Source organism: Hemitrygon akajei, chromosome 5 (genome assembly GCF_048418815.1).
Source record: "Hemitrygon akajei chromosome 5, sHemAka1.3, whole genome shotgun sequence".
NCBI lineage: Eukaryota > Metazoa > Chordata > Chondrichthyes > Myliobatiformes > Dasyatidae > Hemitrygon > Hemitrygon akajei.
This window is the reverse complement of record NC_133128.1, coordinates 167433484-167457287: the sequence shown is the minus strand read 5'-3', so window position 1 is coordinate 167457287 and position 23804 is coordinate 167433484. Positions and strand designations below refer to the sequence as shown.

Below are 23804 nucleotides of genomic sequence, written 5' to 3'. Positions count from 1 at the left end.
TGTGTGTGTGTGTGTGTGTGTGTGTGTGTGTGTGTGTGTGTGTGTGTGTAAAATGACCAGAGAGCAATACACTACATAATTGAGTTGAGATGCATTCTATATTGAGCTGTAGTTTATAGTTAAACAGAGAAGAGGGTAGTGCATTTAATATTTCAGTAATATTGTATATATATATTGTTTGATAAAGCATTATTTACATAATTCAGCATGAGCTATATGTAAAAGGTACATGAGTGGCATACTTCATTACACCACCATATGTGAGTGTCTCACTAACAAAAAGGAAGAAAACTAAGTACACAAGTATTCCAAGCGTCTGTGTTTTTCTTTCGATTAATTTATCGAGTTACAAAACATAACAGTTTTCATCCCATGTTCTTGATATTTATTGCTTATTTATTATTAGTATTATTTCTTTTGTTCCTTCTTTCTGTATTTGCACAGTTGTTGTTTTTCTCACTGGTTGTTAATCCAGCCTGTTGGGTGTGGTCTTTCATTGATTCGATTGTGTTTCCTGTATTTACTTTGAATGCCTGCAGAAAGTAATTCTCATGGTTGTATCTGGTGACATACATGTGTCTTACTAATGAATTTACTTTGAGCTTTTCTTTTCCTTCTGTCTCCTTCTCAGGGGAAAGTCTGTCTACCAATATTATTTTTAAACCTACTAATACCCATGGCTATCTTCAAGCTATCACTTCCCACACTATCTCCAATAAAAATGCCATTCCCTTTTCACAGATCATTTCTCTCCACTGCATCTGTTCCCAGGATGAGGCTTTTCATGCCAGGACATTAGAGATGTCCTCCTTCTTCAAAGAAGAGTGCTTCCCTGACTCCACCATTGATGCTGCGCTCACGCACATCTCCTCCCAGACACCCATGCCCACCACACCTTCCCACCACCTTAACGAGGGATAGAGCTCCACTTGTCCTCACCTACCACCCTGTGAGCTTTCACATCCAGTGTATCATTCTCCACAACTTCCACCATCTTGAATGGGACGCTCCCTCTAAACACATCTTTACCTCCCCCCCCCCCCCCCAAGTCTGCGTTTTTCTCCATGACTTCCTTGATCATTCATCCTGCCCCAGTAATCTCCCATCTGACACTTCTCCCTGCAAGCGGCAGAAACGCTATACCTGCCCATCTGCCTCTTCTGCAACGATGAGGCCACTCTCAAGTTGGAGGAGCAACACCTGACATTCTGTTTAGGAAACCTCTGGCCTGATGAACATCAATTTCTCCAACTTCTGGTAATTGTTTCCTCTCCCCATTCCCTATTCTTTAGTTTCCAAAGTCTCTGACCTCTTCTCCTCACCTGACTCTCACCTCCTCCTGGTGTCCCTCCTCCTTCCCTTTCTCTCATCGTCCACTCTCCTCTCCTATCAGATTCCTTCTTCTTCAGCACTTTACCTTTTCCACCTCCCACCTTCTTACCTCATCTCCCCCACCCAGCTTGCGTCACCTATTAGCTTCATATTCTGGCATCCTCCCCTTCCTTTCCAAACCTGATAAAGGGTCTCGGCCTGAAACATCGACAACTTGTTCATTTCCATAGATGCTGTCTGATCTGATTAATTTCTCCAGCATTTTGTGTGTGTTTTCCTGGATTTCCAGCGTCTGGAGAACCTCTTGTATTTATCATCATAGGTGAATAGTTTCAGTCAAATCTGGGCAGAATGTTAGCCCCTAGGGCATTTGTTAAACTGTAACTTTAGAAACCATCAATATCCTTAGAAGATATTCTTCACATCCTGAAGTTGCAAACTGGTGATGACTCAAGAACATTTTCAAATTATAAGTAATAATTCACAGCATTATAAAAATGAGAGTTGAAGTTTTCATCCAAACCAGGTGCATGGAATCTATTTCCATTGCCTGCATATGATGTTTATGATCCTAAGTCAGACATAGCACTGAAACCTGATACCTAGGCTTATAAGTCTCTGTAAATGAACTACATCCTCTATCCCTTACAACCCTATGATTTTATTGCTTCCAGTGTCAATTACTTAACTGGGGGATAATCCTTTTGATTCAGGATCCACTCTTTCCTAAATTCACATGATTATATTGGTTTTTGCCAAAAAAAAAGAAGTAAATTTTTATCAAAGTATGAATGTATCACCATATACTGTATGACCCTGAGATTAATTTGCTTGCAGGTGTTCACAGTAGGCACAACACAACACAATAGAGTCAATGAAAAACTACACATAAAGATGGACAAATCACCACTGTGCAAAAGAAGATAAACTATGCAAATACAATAAATAGTATTGAGAATATGAGTTGTACATTCCTTCAAAATGAATCTGTGGATTGTGCAATCAGTTCAGTGCTAAGGTGAGTGAAGTTACCCATGCTGGATCAGGAGCCTGCTGTTGAAAGGTAACAACAGCTACTAAATATTGAGCTGTAATTGGGTTCACACTGACATGACTGAAGTTGTGGATTTACCTCTGATCAAACATCAGGAAGGTTGCTGCTTTTCCAGAAGTTAAACCACAGGGAAGCTAATGTTGTTTGACTTTCATCAGATTTTTATTTCCACCTTTATTCTAAGTTCACTGCCTTTCATTGCTCCTTTATGATGTCCAAAACTTCTTTGTTCATTGTGCTGGAGCACATGGGCTGTAATAGTTATTGTTGAATCCTCTACATGGACCGTTTAAAACACTCTGGATGTAGGCATTTGTGCTGTGAATGACCACATTAAATAACGATGAGGATAACAAGAGCATTGAGCCCTTAACTGAAGAAGACTGAAACCTTGTCAGAAGCTTCGGTAAGAGTCTAGAGGTAATAGGACAAATAAAGTGAATTAGTTGAGATGATTAACTTGAGAAGTATTTTATTGCATTACCAATTTTCTCATGAACCTGACAAAGGAAAAAGAATGATATTACATAGTTAATTATGAATGTCAGCAGGTTTTCACATTTACCCCAGTCTTCCTTGTGAGGCCATTAAAACTTTTACTTGCGTTTGCAGATCTGGGGTGTTGGAGATATCATTTGCAAACTTGTTCCTCCATGTAGCTTGACCTTCCTTTCTATTTTTAACAGCTCAACCTTATTGCATTTTGGTCCTCATCTTCCAAAAGAATCTCCATAGGTTCTCACACAGCAGAACATTCTTCTAGCTGTTGACAGCTCTATGTTTTTAGTAGTTACAGAGTCTGAATACTGCTTTCCAGAAACAGCTTTTAAAGTTGCTGCAGCATTTAGACCTCTGCAATCTGAATTTCCATCTTTGAATGCCATTCAAAATCTTGGTCCAAATGAGGACCAAGGAAGAAAATACAATAGTTTGGGCCTTGCACTTCTAGCATAAGACCATAAGATGTAGGAGCAGAATTAAGCCATTTGGCTCATTGGGTCTGCTCCACCATTCAATCATAGCTGATCCTTTTTGTCCCTCCTCAGCCCCAATCCCGGGCCTTCTCCCTGTAACCTTTGATGCTTTGTTAAATCAAGAACCTATCAAGCTCTGCCTTAAATGCATCCAATAACCTGGCCTCCACAGCTGCCCATGGTAACAAAGTCCACAATTTCACCACCCTCTGTCTAAAGAAATTTCTCCACAGCTGTTTTAAATGGGCGCCTCTCTATCCTGAGGCTGTGCCTTCTTATCTTAGACTCCTCCACCATGGGAAACATCCTTTCCATGTCTACTCTGTCTAGACTTTCCAACATTTGAAATGTTTCAATGACATTCTTCTTCATCCTTCTAAATTCCAGTGAGTACAGACCCAGGGCTATCAAATGTTCCTTGTGTGATCACCCTTTCATTCCTGGAATCATCTTTGTGACTTCGTCTGAACCCTCTCCAATGACAGAACATCTTTTCTTAGATGAGGAGCCCAAAACTGTTCACAATAGTCAAGGCGAGGCCTCACCAGTGCCTTATAAAGCCTCAGCATCACGTCCCTGCTCTTTTACTCTATACCTCTTGAAATGAATGCTAACATTATATTTGCCTTCCTCACCACTAACTCAACCTGCAAGTTAACCTTTAGGGTGTTCTGCACAAGGACTTCCAAGTCCCTTTGCATCTCAGATTTTTGGATTTTCTCCACGTTTAGAAAATCATTTGCACATTTGTTTCTATGACCAAAGTACATGATTGTGCATTTTCCAACATTGTATTTCATTTGCCTCTTTCTTGGTCATTCTCCTAATCTGTCCTTCTGCAGCCTACCTGTTTCCTCAACACTACCTGCCCTTCCACCAATCTTCATATCATCTGCAATCTTGGCAAAAAACCCACCTATTCCATCATCTAAATCATTGATATATAGCATAAAAAGTGGTCCCAACATTAACCCCTGTGGAATGCCACTAGTCACTGAGTGCCAACCAGAAAAGGATTCTTTTATTCCCACTTGCTGCCTCCTACCAATCACCTAATTGTCCTAGCCATGCTGGTAACTTTTCCTGTAATATGTAACTTGGTAAGCAGCCTCATGTGTAGTACCTTGACAAAGACCTTCTGAAAGTCCAAATATACAACATCCACTGCATCCCTTTTATCTATCCTACTAGTAATTTCCTCAAAGAATTTCAACAGGTTTGTCAGGCAAGATTTTCCCTTAAGAAAACCATGCTGACTTTGTCCTATCTTGTCTTGTGTCGCTAAGTACTCCATAACCTCATCCTAACAATTGACTCCAATGGAAGAATTCAGGTTAATTGTTTTAAACAAATAAAACTGTTATACAGGTGAAGATATGGGAAAATGAGAAACTGAATCACAGTTTTGAACTGCTGTAGGTAAAAATTCAATATGTTTCTGATATTGTGCAGTTGAAGCTACTTGGTGAGGAACTAAGATTGTAATGCTGGGTGGTCAGAAGTAAAGAGAACTCAAATGTTTCATGAGACAGTTTCATCTGTCCCCTGAAGTCTGTTACTAAAATTGGCAAGAACAACACAGTGATAGGAATGTCTTTTCTTCATTTATGTACTTCCTTGTCTTGAATATACCTGCAATGTCATTATTTGTAATGGTTCCTAAAGTGGAGAAATACAGCATTGTCCATATCGCCCACATTCTGTAGACAATATTTCAAATAGTCACAGACTAGTATTATTTCCAAAAACACATCTTAGTCAACTAAACATCATACTAAGTCTACCAATGAATGATGACTGGTGGTGGGTTCTACAGACTGGAGAAGTATAAATAAAGTAAAAGGGAAGCAAAGCTCAAGAGTGGGCTTAGTGCTGTCTCCAGAATAAGAGAAAACACAGAATGCTTAGAAAGGATTAAGAATTTAACCTCAGGCAACATGAAGACAAATTCGAGAGCAGAGATGGTGAATTTAGAACAGAAGGTGTTATATATGAATGGACATAATACAGTACACAAAACAAGGGAGGTAACCTTATAGCACAGTTAGAAATTGGCAGATACAACTCTGTGGGCATCTCTGTACCATGACCAAAAGAAGATTTCAGCTGGGAACTAAACATCCAAGGATACACATCCTATTGAATAAAACAGGCAGTCTGGCAGAGAAACTGGGTGATTCTGTTGGTTTAAAAAAAATGAAAGCAAATCCTTAGCAAGTTGTGACACAGGGAACATCAGTAGATGTAGAATCTGTGTGGATAGAGTTAAGAAACTGCAAAGATAAAAAGACCGTCTGAATAGAAGCCAGGATGTGATGTACAACCACAACAGGAGATAGATATATAAAAATATATAAGAAAGGTAATGTTGTGGTGTTCGTGGGGACTTCAAAACACATGTAGACTGGGAAAATCAGGTTGGCACTGGATCCCAAGAGAAGGAATTCGTGGAATATTTATGAGATGTTTTTTTAGAGCAGCTTCTGTTCGAGCCCATTAAGGAAAAGACAATTCTGAATTTGCTGCTGTGCTATAAACCAGATTTGATTAGGGAGCCTAAAGTAAAGGAACCCTTAGGAGGCAGTAGTCATAATATGAAAGAATTCACCTTGTGGTCTGAGGGGAAAAAGATAAAATTGGCTGTTGACATCACAGTTGGGTAAAGTTAACTACAGAGACATGAGAGAGAAGTTGGCCAGCATGAAGGGGAAGAGGACCCTAGCAGGAATGATGGTCAAGCAGCAATGGAAGAGGTGGGATTATTTCATCCTATAGAGTAGGGTTTTTTATGGCATGGAGTCATATCTTTAATTGTCCATGGAACCCAGGTTAAGAACACCTGCCATCAAGGAAGGTATTCTAAAAGGACGATGAGGCAACCAAACATAGCTGACAACGGAATTCAAAGGCAGCATAAAATAAAAGAGTGGATTGTTGCTTACTTGGATCTTTAAAAGGTCTTTGACAAGGTGCTGCATAAGAGGCTGCTAAACAACACAGCCAAGGTATTTGCATGAGGGATTAGCTAACTGGCAGAAAGCAAAGGGTGGGAATAAAGGGGGCCTTTTCTGATTCATTACCAGTGACATATACCGTTAAAAGAAGCAAAAGCACCACCAACTCTTGTGAAACATTGCTAGATTTGAAACTTTCACATTATTTGTTAATGGTCTGGATGCTGGAGTTGATGGCTCTGTGGCCAAGTTTGATGACCATACAAATATACGTGGAGCAGCAGGTAATGCTGAGGAAGCAGGGTGTTTGCAAAAGGATTTACTTGGACAGAAGTGGTGGCAAAGTATGCAGATAGAATACAGTGTAGGGAAGTATATGATCATGCACTTCGGTTGAAGGGATAATGGCATAGATCTAGTTTCTAAATGGGGAGAGAATTCATAAATCAGAGGTGCAGAGGGAATTAGGAGCCCAAGTGTAGGACTTTCTAAAGTTTAACCTACAGGCTGAGTCTGTATTAAGGCGGGCAACTGGAAGGTTTGCATTCATTTTGAGAAGAATGGAGCATAAAAGCAAGGATATATTGCTAAGTCTTCATCACTTATGATGACTCTGGGTTTGTGCTTGCTGGAGTTTTGAAGGTAAGGCAAAACTCACTGAAACCTACTGAATATTGAAAAGCCTGCATAGATTGGATGTGAAAAGATTATTTCCATTAGTGAGTGAGCACAGGACCAGAGGACACTCCTCCAGTGTAAATGCATGTCCCTTAAGAGATGTGGAGGAATTTCTTTAACCCAAGGGTGGTGAATCTATAGAATTCATTGCCACAGATGATGGTGGAAACCAAGTCATTGGATATCTTTAAAGCAGAAGTTGACAGGTTCTTGATTAGTAAGGGTGTCAAAGGTTATGAGGAGAAGGCAGAAGAAAGGGATTGAGACAAAAAATAAATCAGAAATGATCAAATAAAGGAGCAGACTTGATGGGCTGAATGGTCTAATTCTGTTCCTATGTTTTATGGCTATTGTTAAAAATTGTTATTTCTCATTAAGTGAATATTTTGCATATTATAATAGATTTTTCGCTCAACCAGGTATGATTGAACTGGAGAGTTGGAACTGGAAATCCTTAGCTATGAGGAAAGATTAAAGAGGTTAACATTGTTCCCTTTGGAATAGAGGGTGCTGAGTGGATGTTTGAATAAAGTGTATAGAATTATGAGGGGCTCATATAATTATAACTATTAGAATTAGAAGAGAAATGGGTGTGGAAGGGGTCTGTAATTTATGATCTGAAAGTCTGGTAGCAGGAGAAATGTCAATTACATTCAAAAAGCATTTGGAGAGTCATAATCTATAGGGTCATATGGTCTGAATGCTGAGAGGGAGGATTTGGCTGTGTAGTTCCTCTTTGACTGTTATGGGTACAATTGGCCAAATGGCCTCCTTTCATGCAATAAATTTTCTATGCTTCACTAGGTACTTGCAACTAGCCATTGCCCCAGATGCTCCTGTCAATCTAAATGTGCTTACTTGACATTTAAAACAGATGTAGTGCATAGGTTAAATTTAGAAGTTTGTTGACCCATCACTATCATTAACTATGTATTGAATTTCAGGCTGCTCAGATGCAAGAATAACAGAAAGGGACTTGAAAGCAGTACTGTACTTGGAAATGTATAAATTGTTGTACCATCAGAAAATGCAGGTGGAAAGGGATTCCTTCTTATCTACACTTTCCATCATTCTGATACCACCTTCTAATAAGCAGCCTAACAATGAAAGGAGTCATAAAATGTTTTTCGATAACTTTACATACAAGAATATGATAAGACTTTAAAGCCTGAAGGATTATACAGGTTTTGCCGATTATTCCTATAATTAAGAAAGATAATGACAGAAGGCAGGGCATGATCAGCTGCCTTTTTCTCATCCACTCCATGAAAATACGCAGCGAGATTGCTCCTTGGAACCTGTATTCAAGAATGTTTGCTTATTTGTGAGTCGTCCATATCAGATGTAATAGAATTTAATTTTTATAGATTTTAAAATTGAAATTAGAAATACAGAGAACTAAAGATATTCAGCATCAATTTGTTCAAACCGACATCAGTTTAAAGCATTAAATCGCTTTTGTCTACTTTATATGTGGTTAAGCTCCTACCTTATTCTATTGCATATACTGAATCCAACAAGAGTGAATGTAATCATTCTCTCATTTATTACATTTTGTAGTCACAATATTACAATGTGCTATAACTGGTAATGAAATGCAATAAAACTAGCAATGCATTAGAAGTCAAAGGTATTCAGTCAAGTGATTATTAAAAGATTATGATTGAATTATACAGTACCATAATACAATTATATTTCACATTAAATACAAGAACAAAGAAGATATTTGAAAATCGCAAATAGCAATTAAAGATCAATGTGTAATAATTTTCTAAACTATGTCACCTTTTCAATAAGTTTCACTTGTAGCATTTCGGTTACTCACTTTCTTAACTGTCTGCTGGTAAAGAACCATATTTGGTAACATCCAATAACAAAATAATTTCATAGAACAGCTGCTCTAAAAGCAGGACTTAATGCAGGACTTTAGTCACAATAGTAGAAGTTACATGATAATATTTTAGTCTTCCTAAGTCAATAATTCTATTCCTCTAATTCTAAGGTAGTACAGATCTTGCTTCATCATCTTATGGGCCGAATGGCATGGAGAAAATTTGATTATCTAAGCATTCATAAGAAAAATTCATCGTTTGACTGTTCACCAGACAGTTCTTGCTATTTGTACTCCTGCTCATTAGCTATAAGTCCTGTCACTTGTACTTCTTCCTGTTTACCTGTGTTTATTTACAAGCACTTTCCACCGCCTCTCCTTTCACTTACTCATGCCACTGACTTTGATACACTATCTCTAAGTTCCTTTTCTTACTTCCCTTTGATCTGACATGGGCCAGGATCACCTTGTGGTCAGGCCAGATGAGTGTAGTATTTCTTGCCTCATGGATACTGTGGGTCTGGGAAAGTCCTTAACAATGTTCCAACTTCTGTTAGAGTCTAGCACCAATGGAGGAGGCTGTAGGTCAAAGGCCTTTGCATGAACGATGGAATGTGACAATGTCCAAGCACAAATGCCAGAGATTTGTGTCTCATCACTAGCTGATCAGTAACCAAAAGTTTTTTCAGAACAGGTACATTACAGCAAACTGCATTGAACTGCTGCTGCGAAGTTAACAAATTTCACGTCACATGCCAGTGATAATAAACCTGATTCTGATTCTAGTATCAGAAACTGTCCACAAAAAGCACTTCAATTCCATTTTCAATCTATTTTCAGTTAATTACCAGTTGTTAGCAAAGCAATGAGTGATACTGCCTTAGGTGGCATTAATAACTGATCATTTACACTCAGACATTATTCTCAGCTTTATCTCTGCCAGGACCACTTAGTCACAGACCTTAACACCGATTTGGTTCAGAGACATACAAAAGATAGAGTTGAGAGTAATTGTCCATGACATCAAACATCTAGGAGCCTCAGCAAATTTGAGCTCAAGGAGAATCAGGGCAAAGCTCTCCACTGGTTGCAATTCTAACTTGCACAGAAGTATACAGTTGTATGTAAGAACATTAATAATCCTCAAAATATCATCAGGTGTTCTTCAAGCCAGCATCACAGGTCCATCCATCTTCAGTTGATTCAAAAACTTGATAATATACAGTGTCATTCAGAATCACTCAAATAATCAAACGGCCTGCGACTGCATTTTCCAAGACAACATTCAGCCATGTGCTACTGGGGGGGGGGGGGGGCGAGTAAAAATGGTGCCACCCAAAATCCAACCACTTCTCCTTAACCAATCCTCAACTATCAACAGCTTTACGTAGAGGAGGGAATGCAGAAAGCAACTTAATTATATGGACATCCTTCCCTAAGTAATTCCAGCCATCTTCAAACTGCATTCAGGGGTATAATGGAATTATCTCTAGTTGATAATTCTAGATTAAATACATGGCAAATCTTTGCTTTTCATAATTTTAGGAAAATTAAAATGTATTACAGGTTTTGGGTACTTCTCATAAAGAGGAAAAATAAACTAAAATGTCCATAACAGGCTCCCATATATGACAACATGATTGTGACCTGACTCTCTACCCCCTTTAAGTAACTTTGATTATGCAATAAATATAAACCAGTGCACAGGGAATAAATGCCTTGAATATTTGCTGTGGGAAAGCAGACAGATCTTTAATTTAACATCTCATCTAAAGATGAAGACTGGTAATTAAATATACAGGTCAAATGCTAGATAAATTAAATATTAAAGGATTAAATTTTTAATTACTCTAGGATAAATAATATGACACCCTGCAGCTTTATTTATTTACAGTATCCCAATTCAAGTGAGGACTATTGAAGCAAAATGGAGACACGAGAGACTGCAGATGTTGGAATCTGAAGCAACTCAAAAAGTCCTGGAAAAACTCAGGGATCAGGCAGCATCTATAGAAGGAAATGGACACAAAACATTTTGGGATGAGACCCTTTATCTGGACTGATTCTTGTGTTGCTTTTAAAGCAAAGTAATCTTTTAGCATTTCAGCCTTATCTTTGGATTTTCCCTGAAATCTGTGTTTCAGAACTTCTCATCGGTTAGGTATGCCCTTGAACATTCTCTGATACCTAGCAAGGATTTATAAAGGCCTTAGTAACACTTTTACATTTACCACAATTCTCACCTATTGCAATTTTTGGCCAATCCAAGCAAGTGCCTGCAATCTAAAGCAGATCCCTGTCTTGATCTTATTGAGAGCTGAAATATGATGGACAATGGAAAATTGAAATTTGTGACTGCATAGAAACCATGTCACTCTTTTCTCTGTTTTGTACCTCATATGTAACAAAGTATAAGCTTGCAATTGTAAAACCATTGTATACTGTATACTTCTGAATCCAAATGCAATATGGAATATTTATTTTTAAATATTTTTCAAACTTCAACAAATTCTATTACATGAAGCCTTTGAAAACTGAAACAAATTGAAATATCATTTTTGCTATTTGGTACAATGTTATGAGGATTTAATTGCTTTGCTCATTGAATAGTAGTGTCACACACTACATCACATAAAATTTCAAATCTGCATTCCATTTTTTCCTTAAATTTACAGATTAAGGTAAATTTCTCCCACACAAGGAAGTTACAGTCTCTAAAAGTCAATAGATGTGTAGTGAAATAACAACCGTTAATGACTACAGCTTTTATAATGTTTTTATTTCAACCAAGGGTTAAGAGAGATAATTCATGTGGACCTTTTCTTTATCATCTCTCAAGTCTGTGCAGTTAAGCCAAGGTTCAAGCAGAAATTTATATGATGCTGTTATTCAAAATATTGAAATGTATCATTTTTTTCCAGAATAAGAATAGATTATAGGTCAAGATGGAAAGGGACATGTTAGAAAAGATATCCATCTCCACTTTGGAATTATTGTATTAAATAGGCAGCTGTGAAATGACTATTAATTTTGGAAGTCACAATTTTAAGGAAAACCCATTGGATACCAGCATTTAATGAGGTGATAATTGACATATTTTTGTAGAAGCAAAGGGAGCTAGTTTGCTATTGTGTGACATAATAATGGATAGTAACTCAAGTGAATATTCCTATCCTTGCAACTGGGTGTGGTGATTATATTTTCTCTTTGTGGCCTTTCTATTGGTAGTTTCTCATTGTTGTGGTACCAATATTAAGATTGAACCTTGCAGTGCAAAACATTGACAAGGTTCAGATGTATTATGGTAACTTTGAGTCTTGTTTTCCAAATTAAAATGCAAAAGAAGGTAAAAACAAATGAGGAAAATAAAGTTTTTAAAAAATTTATAGAATATAGTGTGGAGGAAGGAACTGATGCTTGCTTTTTATACGGAGTCTTTGTTTCAACACAATAAAGCAGGTAGGAGGAACAAAAAAAAACATCTACGAAAGACAAGTACATTAATCACAGCAATATCATGATACACAGAGACAAATTATAATTTTTCAACATGAAATTTTCTGACTTAGCTTCCTCAATATCTTCCACGATCACTTAAGTACACAAAACAATGTTTTTTCATGGTAGCTCTGAAATGCTGCATTTGATGTGATAGTATTTATGTGATTTTTTTTTGTTTCAGCAACTGAAAGCATTTTACTTCAACATATAAAAATATCACATAACAGCTTTTTGATCCCACCAATCTTTAAATTGAAAAGAAAATCTCCATATGGCATATTATTAAATCTCCTCTGATATATTTGATACATTTACAGTCACCAGCTACATTTCTCACAACATACTGTAACTTAGATTTACCCTAAGAGTAAAACTCAAAATGAACTGTAGAAATGTAAAATGCACAATGTTCTATCTAGTAGACTCAAGTATGACCAGCACCATAGATCATCCATTTTGCCACCTAGGCATCAAATGAGATACTAGGTGGTATAACTAAACAGGATTCTGCTAGCAAAATGTGCTTCTGGCAAAATGCTTTTTAATGGTATAGCAATATTAATGTGGGAGCATTGTTTCCAAATTATAAAATCATTCTAGAAAATTTGCTCCTGGAGGTGCTTTATACTAGAGAAAATATCAAAATAATTAAAGTTGTGCATTACATCTCTTTGCATGTGATTATATAAACCATGATACAACAAAACACTTTTTTAACCATAGCATTTAAATTCAAAGTTTTTTATTACTATTTCCCCTATCCACTCAATCTGCTAGATTTGAAATTTTACATGATGTTCTCTGATTGACTTTTTTGTGTTATTTTGAACTTGTCTACAGGGAAAAGTTTGTGACATCATATGATTTTACTGCGGAGGTACTTCTGGGTGATTTTACCTCTAATGTTATTTCCACTCTTGGGAAGCGTGACCATCAAGATCTTTGAGAGCAGCAATTAACTCTATATAAATTTGCAGATAAACACTTCTTAAAGATTATTGAGTCAATATCATGTGCTTACAATTTAAAAACATGTTACATTTCTATCATGGATTAACAATGCCTTTATTTCAAAAGTAGTAAGAGCTAAGAAGTAAAAGTCACCTTCATAATTTTCTAAAATACTTCTATGTAAAGGGTAAGGCTGTTTAAACCAATAATGGAAAAGGTAATTAAAGTTATCATCCCTTTTCAATCTGTAGTACATGTTTTCTTACATGACTATAATTGGACAGTCAATGTTACATTCTTACTGGTGTTATTGAATACAAGAAACCATCTAGTTTGTGTTGAATTACTGAAGATATGCTTTACAGCAAAAGTACTAAAATATTAGTATTTTCTGTAATCAGCTAAATAAGCAATTGTAAATATATAACAGCAACAAAAATACATTAATAAAATTATAGAAGATATCAAAGATTTTACTTGTGATGAGTGCAGATACTTTAGGACACAGTGATAGGTTGCCAAGTGACAGGTACAGTGATATACACTTACAGGCGTGAAGTTAATAGAATATAAATAAGAATCAGACCAGTGTAGATTAAGCACAACACTCCAAGGCAGGTGAACCAATCTATGAAGTCAATGTGGAAACATCTCAGATGGCAGTTACCTTGAACTTGAAGAACAGCACTGGAACTGACAGCACCACTAGAATTTTTAGCTTGTGCAACATAAGTACCAGCATCTTTATCTGACACCTTCTCAATGAAAAGAATGTGTTTGCCTTCCTTTTGTGAAATTTTTAGATGCTGATCTGTTGTTAGCTTCTGTCCATTCTTGTACCTGAAGTAAAGAGTGCATTTTCACATCAAGCAAATTCCAGCACCACAGTTATTTGCAAAATACGTATATAAAATTAGAATAATTAATTTTGGTTTAGAAAATGTTCTCCATTAAGGCCAAGGAATATTAGGATCACATCAAAAATCTATGGATCATTAGCAATAGTACATACATTTAAAATACATGGAACATGCAAAGATCATTCAAACTCAAGATCATAGAAGCATACAATGTCCCAACCACTGAAAACTTAGGGTGTTTTGTTAAGCATATTCACCATATGACAACCCTAATGTATTATTCTCACACACACACATACACACACACACTCAATTATTTTTTGTACAACCATTGCATTCCACTTCAAGAAAGATTTTCATCTTGATTTACAAAAAGCCTAAAACTAACTACTTTCAAGGTTTAAAATTCTAACCTAACCTGGGCCATTATTTTATCCTTTCCTGTTATCCTATGAGACAAAAAGATCAATTCCTCACGTCAAAGATCCTTAAAGTTTTAAATTATTGAATGAAAATTGACGTCACAGCAGATATCATGCCATTTTGGGATGAGATGAAAAGCACTCAGAAAGTCTTTTTTCAGAGTCAAAATGGTTTTATAAATGCTTAAATTAGGAAAATCATCTTTGGTATGTCCCAAGAGGAACTTGCTGAATTAAAAAAAAACACAAATTAGGGCTAACACGAGGAAATCTGCAGATGCTGGAAATTCAAACAACACACACAAAATGCTGGTGCAACACAGCAGGCCAGGCAGCATCTATAGGGAGAAGCGCTGTTGACGTTTCAGGCCGAGACCCTTCGTCAGGACTAACTGAAAGGAAAGATACTAAGAGATTTGAAAGTAGGAGGGGGAAGGGGAAATGCAAAATGATAGGAGTAGACCGGAGAGGGTGGGATGAAGCTAAGAGCTGGAAAGGTGATTGGCAAAAGTGATACAGAGCTGCAGAAGGGAAAGGATCATGGGACAGGAGGCCTAGGGAGAAAGAAAGGGGGAGGGGAGCACCAGAGGAAGATGGAGAACAGGCAGAGTGATGGGCAGAGAGAGAGAGAGAAAAAAACAAACAACTAATTATGTCAGGGATGGGGTAAGAAGGGGGAGGAGGGGCATTGACGGAAATTAGAGAAATCAATGTTCATGCCATCGGGTTGGAGGCTACCCAGCTGGTATATAAGGTGTTGTTCCTCCAACCTGAGTATGGCTTCATCTTGACAGTAGAGGAGGCCAGGAATAGACATATCAGAATGGGAATGGGACATGGAATTAGGGCTGGTAGGATTGGAGGTAAAATAATAATTTAGATTGCTTCTCAGACAGAAATTACAGGCAAAGCATTTTTAATTTGCCAGTTTATAATTGATAGGGTGTTGCAGGTATCAGTGTTGGGGCCAAACTATTTGCAATCATTTGCAATGACATGATTAGGGGATTTAGTCACAGGTATACAAATTTACCTGTGACAGTTAGCAAATTAAACTGTGAACGGGACCATATCAGCTGAAAAGCAGTATCAATAGGTAATAGATATAATGGGACTACGTTATAGACCACCCAGCAGTCTGTGGGATTCAGAGGAGCAAATTTGTAGAAAGATTGCAGATTGGTGCAAGAAACATAATATTGTGATAGTAGGCAATTTTACTTTTTGACTGGGCTCCAATACTCTCAAAAGTCAGGATGGGGAAAGTCTGTCAAATATGTTCAGGAAAGTTTTCTTAATCAGTACATAGAAGTCCCAACTAGAGAGAGTGTGATACTAAATCTCCTATTAGCGAATGAGACAGGGCAAGTGATAGACGTTTGTGCAGGGTAATATTTTGCATCTAGCGATCCATTAGTTTTAAGGTAATTATGGAAAAGGATAGGTCTGATCATAGGGTTGAGGTTCTAAATTGGACAAAGGCCAATTTTGATGGTGTCAGAAAGGTTCTGGCAAGTGTGGATTGGGGCAGATTGTTTTTTGGCAAAAGTGTACTTGGTAAGTCAGAGGCCTTTAAAAGTGAAATTTTGAGAGTACAGAGTTTGTATGTTCCTGTCATAATAAAAGGGAAGTATAACAGGATTAGAGGATCTTGGTGTTTGGAGATATTAAGGCCCTGGTTAAGAAAAAGGAGGTGCATAGCAGGTATAGACAGATAGGAACAAATGAAATGTTAATGGAATGTAGGAAATACAAGAAAACAATTAAGAAGGAAATCAGGAAGACATGAGGTTGCTCTAACAGACAAGGTGAAGGAGAATCCTAAGGGTTTCTGCAAATATTAAGAGCAAAAGGATAACAAGGGAAAAAATTGGTGCTCTGGAAGATCAGAGTGGTAATCTATGTGTGGAGCTGATGTGGGGAGATTTTAAATGAATTTTTTGCATCTGTATTTTCTTGGGAAGTGGACAGAGTCTATAGAAGTGAGGCAAAACAGCAGCAAAGTTATGGACAGATATTTCAGGGGCCTTAGCAGAGATATTTAAAACACCCTTAGCCACAAGTGAGGTGCCAGAGGAGTGAAGGATAGCTAATGTTCTGTTATTTTAAAAAAGCTTCAAGGAGAAGCCAGGAAATTATGGTCCTGTGAGACTGACATTAGTAGTAGGAAAGTAATTGCAATTTATTCTAAAAAACCGAATATATAAATATTTGGATAAACGGGGACTGATAGTTGGCACAAATGTGGCTTTGTGCATGGTAAGTTGTACTTAACTAATTTATAAAGTTTTTTGAGGATGTTGTCCACATGGATTTTAGCAAGGCCTTTGACAAGTTCCTGCATGGGAGGTTAGTCAAGAATGTTGAATCACTTGGCATTCAAAATGAGACAGCAAAGTGGATGAAGCATTTGCTTCACAGAAGAAGCCAGAGAGTGGGTGTAGATGGTTGCCTCTCTGACTGGAGGCCTGTGACTAGCGTTGTGCCGCATGGGTCAGTGCTGTGTCCATTACTGTTTGTCATCTATATCAATAATCTGGATGATAATGTGGTAAACTGGATCAGCAAATTTGTGGATGATACCAAGATTAGGGGTGTTTGGCATAGCGAAGAAGACTATTAAAGCCTGCAATGGGATCTGGACCAGTTGGAAAAATGACAAGCGGAATTTAATGCAGACAAGTGTGAGGTGTTGCACTTTAGAAGGACGAACCAGAGTAGGTCCTACACGGTGAACAGTCGGGAACTGAGGTGTGCAGTAGAACTGAAGGATCTGGGAATACAGATCCATAATTCCATGAAAGTGGCATCACAGGTAGATAGTGCCATAAAGAAAGCTTATGGCACACTGGCCTTTATATATCAATGTATTGAGTACAGGAGTTGGGATGTTATGTTGAAATTGTATAAAACAATGGCCAGGCCTCATTTGGAGTACTGTGTGCAGTTTTGGTCACTTACCTACAGGAGAGATATAAATAAAATGGAAAGACTGCAGAGAAATTTTACAGGGATGTTGCTGGGACTTGAGTTCCTTAGTTACAGTGAAAGGTTGAATAGGTTAGTGCTTCATTCCCTAGAAGATAGAGGGAAGATTTGATGGAGGTATACAAAACTATGAGGGGTATAAATAGGATAAATGCAAGCAGGCTTTTTCCACTGAGGTTTGGTGAGACTGCAGCTAGAGGTCATGTGTTAAGGGTGAAAGGTGAAAATTTTAAAAGGAACATGAATGGGAGCTTCTTCACTCAGAGGGTGGTGAGTGTGTGAAACAGGGATTGATTTCAGCATTTAAGAGAAACTTGTATAGGTACATGAATGGAAGGGGTGTGGTAGGCTACGGTCTGGTGCAGGTTGATGGGGCTAGGCAGATTGATGGTTCAGCACAGACTAAATGGGCCAAAGGGCCTGTTTCTGTGCTGTAGTGTTCTATGACTCTATGCTGTGACTCTAGTTGGTCAACTGAATGGCCAAGAATTGAAGTATTTTTGAGGAATGAGGAATTATCCATGTTGATAGGAGTAACGAAAAGCAAAATATTATTCTTAAAAAAACAGTAGTAAAGGACTTGGAATTTATATTAACATTAATCAAAAAATAAGATATTGGTACAGCAAGTATTTAGGAAGGCAAATAGTTAACCTTTACTGCAATGTAGTTGTATCGTGTGCTTTAAAGAATATTATGTAAAAACAGAAAACGCTGGAAGGAACCAACAGGTCAGGTAGCATCTGTGGAAAGAGAATCAGAATTAATGTTTCAGATTCATCAGATTTCTGTTTCTCCTTCCACGGAGGCTGCCTGACCGGCTGGGTGAGTCCAGCATTTTCCCTTTTTCACTTAGATTCCCAGCATCCACATTTTTTTATATTCTCAGGGTACTCTGGTGTTGAAATTACACCTGAAATAGAGTATACAGTTTTGCTCTTCTTGGTAATGAAGGATACGCTTGTCTGAGAGGAAGTAGAGGGAACATTCTCTGGATTGTCTTTACCACCAAGCCTCACACGAGTCTGTGGCTTTTTCGCCCATACCTTGATCTATCATACTTACATTATCATTTCTTTAAAATCGAGCCCAGTACCATCAAAGTTTTATGTTGTGAAAATCTCATTCTTTTCTTTGAAGAGCTTCTGCATCAACCCCCATTTCATAGAACATAGAACAGTACAGCACATTACAGGCCCTTCAGCCCACAATGTTGGCTGCCTCCAATATAACCCCCCACCTTAAATTCCTCCATAAATTTAGTAGTCTCTTCACCTCCACTGCTCCTTTGAATTCACTCTTTTTCTGCTTACACTCCTTATCAACTTACCTATGTTAATGACCACTTCTCAGCTTTAACCCTAACCCTTCTGGGTTTATCTCCCATCATTTCAATCACAAAGGAGATTATCACATCCATCTCCTGTATCTCCCTTTTCTCTCCTGCATCTTTGTTTGGAAAAAGAACTTCTCTAAATTACTCCCTAAAGCATATTCAAACTCGAGATGTTTTCTCTTTGGCTTTCACACAGAATTCCGACAGCTCTTAATAACTCCTTCACCTCGACATTCCGAAGAAACACTCACACCCACTCCGGCGGAATGCCCCAATGTACCTCGCTCCTTTATACAAAGAGGGGTAGTAGTATCCCTGCACTGACTGCTTATTCCCCTTACTTCTCCCTGTGCTCACCCATCTACTGTCTGAAGCCTGCACTCGGGGTGTGACCACCTCAGTACAGGCTCACCTATTAAGTTTTCAGCCTTTGGAATAGGACTGCGTACATCCAGCTCCAGCTTCAGTCCCTTGACCTTGTTAGTCAAGAGCTGAAGTTGGATGCACTTCCTGTAGATGTAGTTATCAGGGAGACTGTTAGGTACCCTGCAATTCTACATCTCACAGAAGGAGCATTCCACTGCCTGAACCACCATCCTGCCTACACTTGTACCTCTAACTTCTCAGCCTTAAGTTCTAGCCTGTGCCAATTATCGCCTGAGTCTGACCAGCCTAACACTACCCACTCACACAATGGCCGCTCAGCTTAAATTTTATTGGCCCTTGCAAATTAACCCTAGTTACAATTAACCCAAGCAATCTCCCGCTTCACAGAGAAGTTCCAAAAGGCCCTGCCTGCTTTTTAAAATTGGCATGTAAAGTCAGAATGGAGCATATTAAGCACAAGAAGGCCTTGCTCATGTGCCATATCTTCTCAAGATCATTATGGAATGTAAAGGCATCCCCCATATTCTTTAAACACACCAAACATTTTCTTAAAGCTCTTTTTCCACCCTTATTACCTTCAGTTCCAATGTTACCAGTATGTTTTTTAACCACTGTCCACTTAGCTGCCTATATCATTTTCAATAGCTAGCAAAAAAAAAGTAGTTGTTGGTCATTTAACTTGTATTTGACTAAATACAATGCTGGGCACTTGATTAATGAATAATTATTTAAAGCAAAGTTCTCACATTTTCAGCGAAGCCTTCTTAAAATTTTGTTGAATGTTTGGAAGATTTGGACTTTATCTGGGAGCTATGTTGTAATAAAACCAAAAATATCAGATTCATGCAGACATCCACAACTGCATGCTAATTAGCTAAATATTTATTAATTCTATAAAAAATGCTCCAATTAGAAACAGTTCTACTTGCAGATACGATGCCTGTTAATTATAGGTTACCCACCATGTTAATGTTGGTTCTGGGAGTCCTGTTACTTCGATTTCCAAGGTCACAGGAGAACCTTCTACCACACTGACATTGGACAGCATCTTGGAGAAGGTGGGATTAGTGCAAGCCAGTTTGCACACATTTCTTGACGTATGTCTGATTTCCTTGTGGATGACAATATCCATGCGGTGATCTGCATCATGTACTATATTTTGTACATTGTGGGGTACTGTTAGTGATCCAGGCAAAATATACAAATCATTTTTGTTAGAACTCATTTCTTTTCTAAAACAATCACCGTTAGAATCATGCAGTGATTCCTGGTTTGTTAGACTCTCATGCATATCATGTGTCTGCAATCGTCTCTCATGCGCTTCATGGGTAGAATCGCAGACTGATGAACTGGTTACTATTTGGGATTTTAAGATATGTGAAAGCGTGTTTGAAACAATTTTGGGGGCAAGAATTGTCAGTGGGCTGTGAATAAAGGAGGAAGACTCTGATCTATATTTAGTGCAAGGTTTATCGCTGGGATTTGGATCAGATGCATGATGGCATTCCAATTCACTATATGGCCTTGGATGATTTATTTTATCAACAGGGGTCAAAGGTGCTAGGTTTTCAAATGTGTCCATCACTCTGCTACAGCTTATTTGCTTCTGTGGCTGGCCACTGCACAACCCAGCATGCAGACTGTGAAAACTTAGTCTGGAGGTTTTGTCCACTTCTGTTTCAGAATGGAGGAGAGTTGATTCGGGAGTATCAGGAAGCGGAGGTAAGGAGATGTCGTCAGGTGACATACATTCGTATTCTTCTATTGACAGATTTTCGTCTGCTAAAAGTTCATTCTGTAGATCTCCCTCAGTCACTGTGCTGCCATCAGTGGAGAGATGATGTAACTCAATAGCTTCCTGTCGACTTGGATCTTCTGCAACTGAATCTGTAATTTCATTGCTCACAAATCCATCCGATTTAACCTTTAAAGGTTCCTTAAAAACAAATGAAATTTTATCAATAATTTATTTAGGTTGTTAGGCACATCACCACCTGCTTATTATAGTATGACTATTTTTGCCATGACCTTCAGTGAAACCTTGATAATTTTTTGTAATACAGTACTGTTTTACAATTACAACTACAATTTCTACTGTCAGAGTCCTAAATTATTAAAGGTTGGAGTCCAAGGTACATCAATCAGTTAGCTGAGCAACAGAAAAGATAAGATAATTTTACACCTAATACAAAATTTACTGAAAATAACTCACAATGGTAAAAAGAAACAGGGTATTGGTTAAAATATTAACTTTTCAGCACAGCAGATAAATTACAGGGCTAGAAATCCAGAGGGTTGGGTTTATAATATAGAAAGCTGAATTCAATCCTGTCCTGGCAGCCATAGAATTTAAATTTGATAAGTAATGTAGAAAGGGAAAGAAAAATACACAGTAAAATTACCATAAAATCTAATCAAATGATGAAAAAAAAGCCCCATATGATTCACTAATGACTTTCATGGGAAGGAAATACGCAATCGTTTCCCAGCATGGTTTCTATGCCATTTCATTATCATACCACATGGTTGACCCTGAATTGGCCTCGTAAAAAAACTTGGTTGTAGTATTGCCCCTATATTTAAACAGAGAAAGAATAAAACCAGGTGGAATTCAGAAACAACTGAATGTACTTGACCTTCCAAACTTATTGTCACAAACATCTGTGTGCTGGTATCCACATTGAACAGCTCTCAGATGGACCAGTTAAACAACAGCCTAACATAACTGAACATGCAGATGCAGAGCTTACAGATAATGTCCCAGACTCCATCATAATCACTGGCTGAGGATTATCTTACTGGCTGGATGGATCAACCAGAGTGGCAGTATAAGGATATACAGGTGGGAGGAATCCTCACCATTGACTGCAGACCATTTGATGTCTCAGTTGGAAAGTTTAGAGTCAGGTGTCTGATTGAATACTTCTCTGTTGACTGGATATGTGCAGCTTCAACAGCTCCTGAAGCCATCCAGACCAAAGCAGCCCATTGAACTGGTTCTCCAGGCTGGTACACAGTGGTTGCAGCATGCACAGTATACAAAATGCACTGCAGTTTTTCACTTGGTTACTCCAACAGAACCTCCCAAACACCAAGAAGGAGAGGGGCACCAGGCACTAGGGAACACCACCACTTTCAGGCTCCTCTCCAAGTCCAACCTCACTTGGAACTATATCACCAGTCGATCATCATCTCTGGGTCTAAATACTGCAACTCACTCCTCGACAGTACTGTTGGAGTCCGAGGGGTGATTGACAAGTGTGTGGCCTAAGGTAGAAGGAGATGAGTTATTAACTTCAAACTTTCTGCATAATCACTCAAAGAGTTGAACTGCATGTGCATGTAGCGAGAGCTGTATCACTCATCTCCTTCTACCTGAGGCCACAAACTTATCAATCATCCCTGCTGTGGACACTTTCTCGAGGTCCGAGATCTGTATGCTCTACAATCGCTGGACTATGTGTGTAAATGTAGGAGGGGACTATGTTGAAAAATAAATAAGCTAGGTTTTCTAAAATTGACTCCTTCTACCTTAGGCTACAAACATATCAATCAACCCTCGTACATAACAAAAAGGATTGCAGTTGTTTCAAAAGTCTGTTCAGCCACACTTTCTCAAGGGCAATTAGGAATATGTAATAAAGGCTGCCTTGCCAGCAATGCCCAGATTCTAAAAAAAAATGAACAGAAACAACTCTGGCCTTCCCAAACTATCTGTTGCTGAAATACTTAACAATGTTAATACAATACACTTCTTCCTTCTATAAACTTGAGTTCATCCAAAGTTTTGTGACCCATTTCTTAAAATCAAACAATGACATTCAGCTATCATCTTTGCATTGGCTACATTGCTCTGCTCTGATTGCATTGTTCTCCTCAGAAGTTCAGTGTCTCTGATTTTAATTATGTCCCACAGGATTTTTATTGATTCCACATCCTAGACCTGTGAGGGTTCATCTTCTGTCTTCTCCCCTACCTATTGTCTTTCCTTTTTTGAGGCTATCCTTAGAATTTATCTTTTTATGCATGTTTCCAGTTCCAATATTCCCTGAGGTGGCTTGGTACAAAGTTATATCTGATAACACACCTGTGAAATCCCTGTGATTCTTTTACCACCTTAAACCTGCTTGATAAATGCAAAGAACTCTTTTAATAATATTTCTATTTTAAAAGGTACTTAATTCACAATCAAATTTAAAATGCATTTCCACTAATAATCTGGTTTAAAAAAATCAATAAGGAATCTCTCCATATAAAAACTAAATATGCTCTGAGTTTGAAGTCAACAATTTTGTGTTCACAATAACTTATAATACAAAGTTCCAACTAGCCTCACAGTTTCAACAGCAAGAACCTTCAGAGAGAAGTTCCATTCATTAACCAACAGCATCTTTAGTGGCATAAATACCATCACACTGGAGGGAGGGAAATGCTTAAAATAACTTCTTATAGTTTGTTGAGTAGTTCAGGTACTCACAAAGTTATCAGAATGTTGAGGTTCAGAAACATTCAAAAATTGTTAGAAATGATTTGCAT

The 23804-nt window shown here is 38.0% G+C and overlaps 1 protein-coding gene across 5 annotated transcripts in view; it reads right to left on the bottom strand.

Annotated features, from left to right (window-relative positions):
• Positions 1-2443: 2443 nt before the first annotated feature.
• The window catches only part of ccdc141 (coiled-coil domain containing 141), a 144881-nt gene continuing 123520 nt past the window's right edge, over positions 2444-23804 (bottom strand). For 3 of the 5 annotated variants that reach the window (XM_073047112.1, XM_073047115.1, XM_073047116.1), the window contains 2 exons: positions 20231-21204; positions 8539-14115 (listed from right to left, as the gene is read on the bottom strand). In XM_073047112.1, the coding sequence (XP_072903213.1) occupies positions 13821-14115; positions 20231-21204 (1269 nt within the window). In that variant the 3' untranslated portion in view covers positions 8539-13820. Of the gene's footprint in view, positions 2801-8538; positions 14116-20230; positions 21205-23804 lie in introns of those variants that run through there. The other 2 variants (XM_073047113.1, XM_073047114.1) reach the window with 2 other exon arrangements.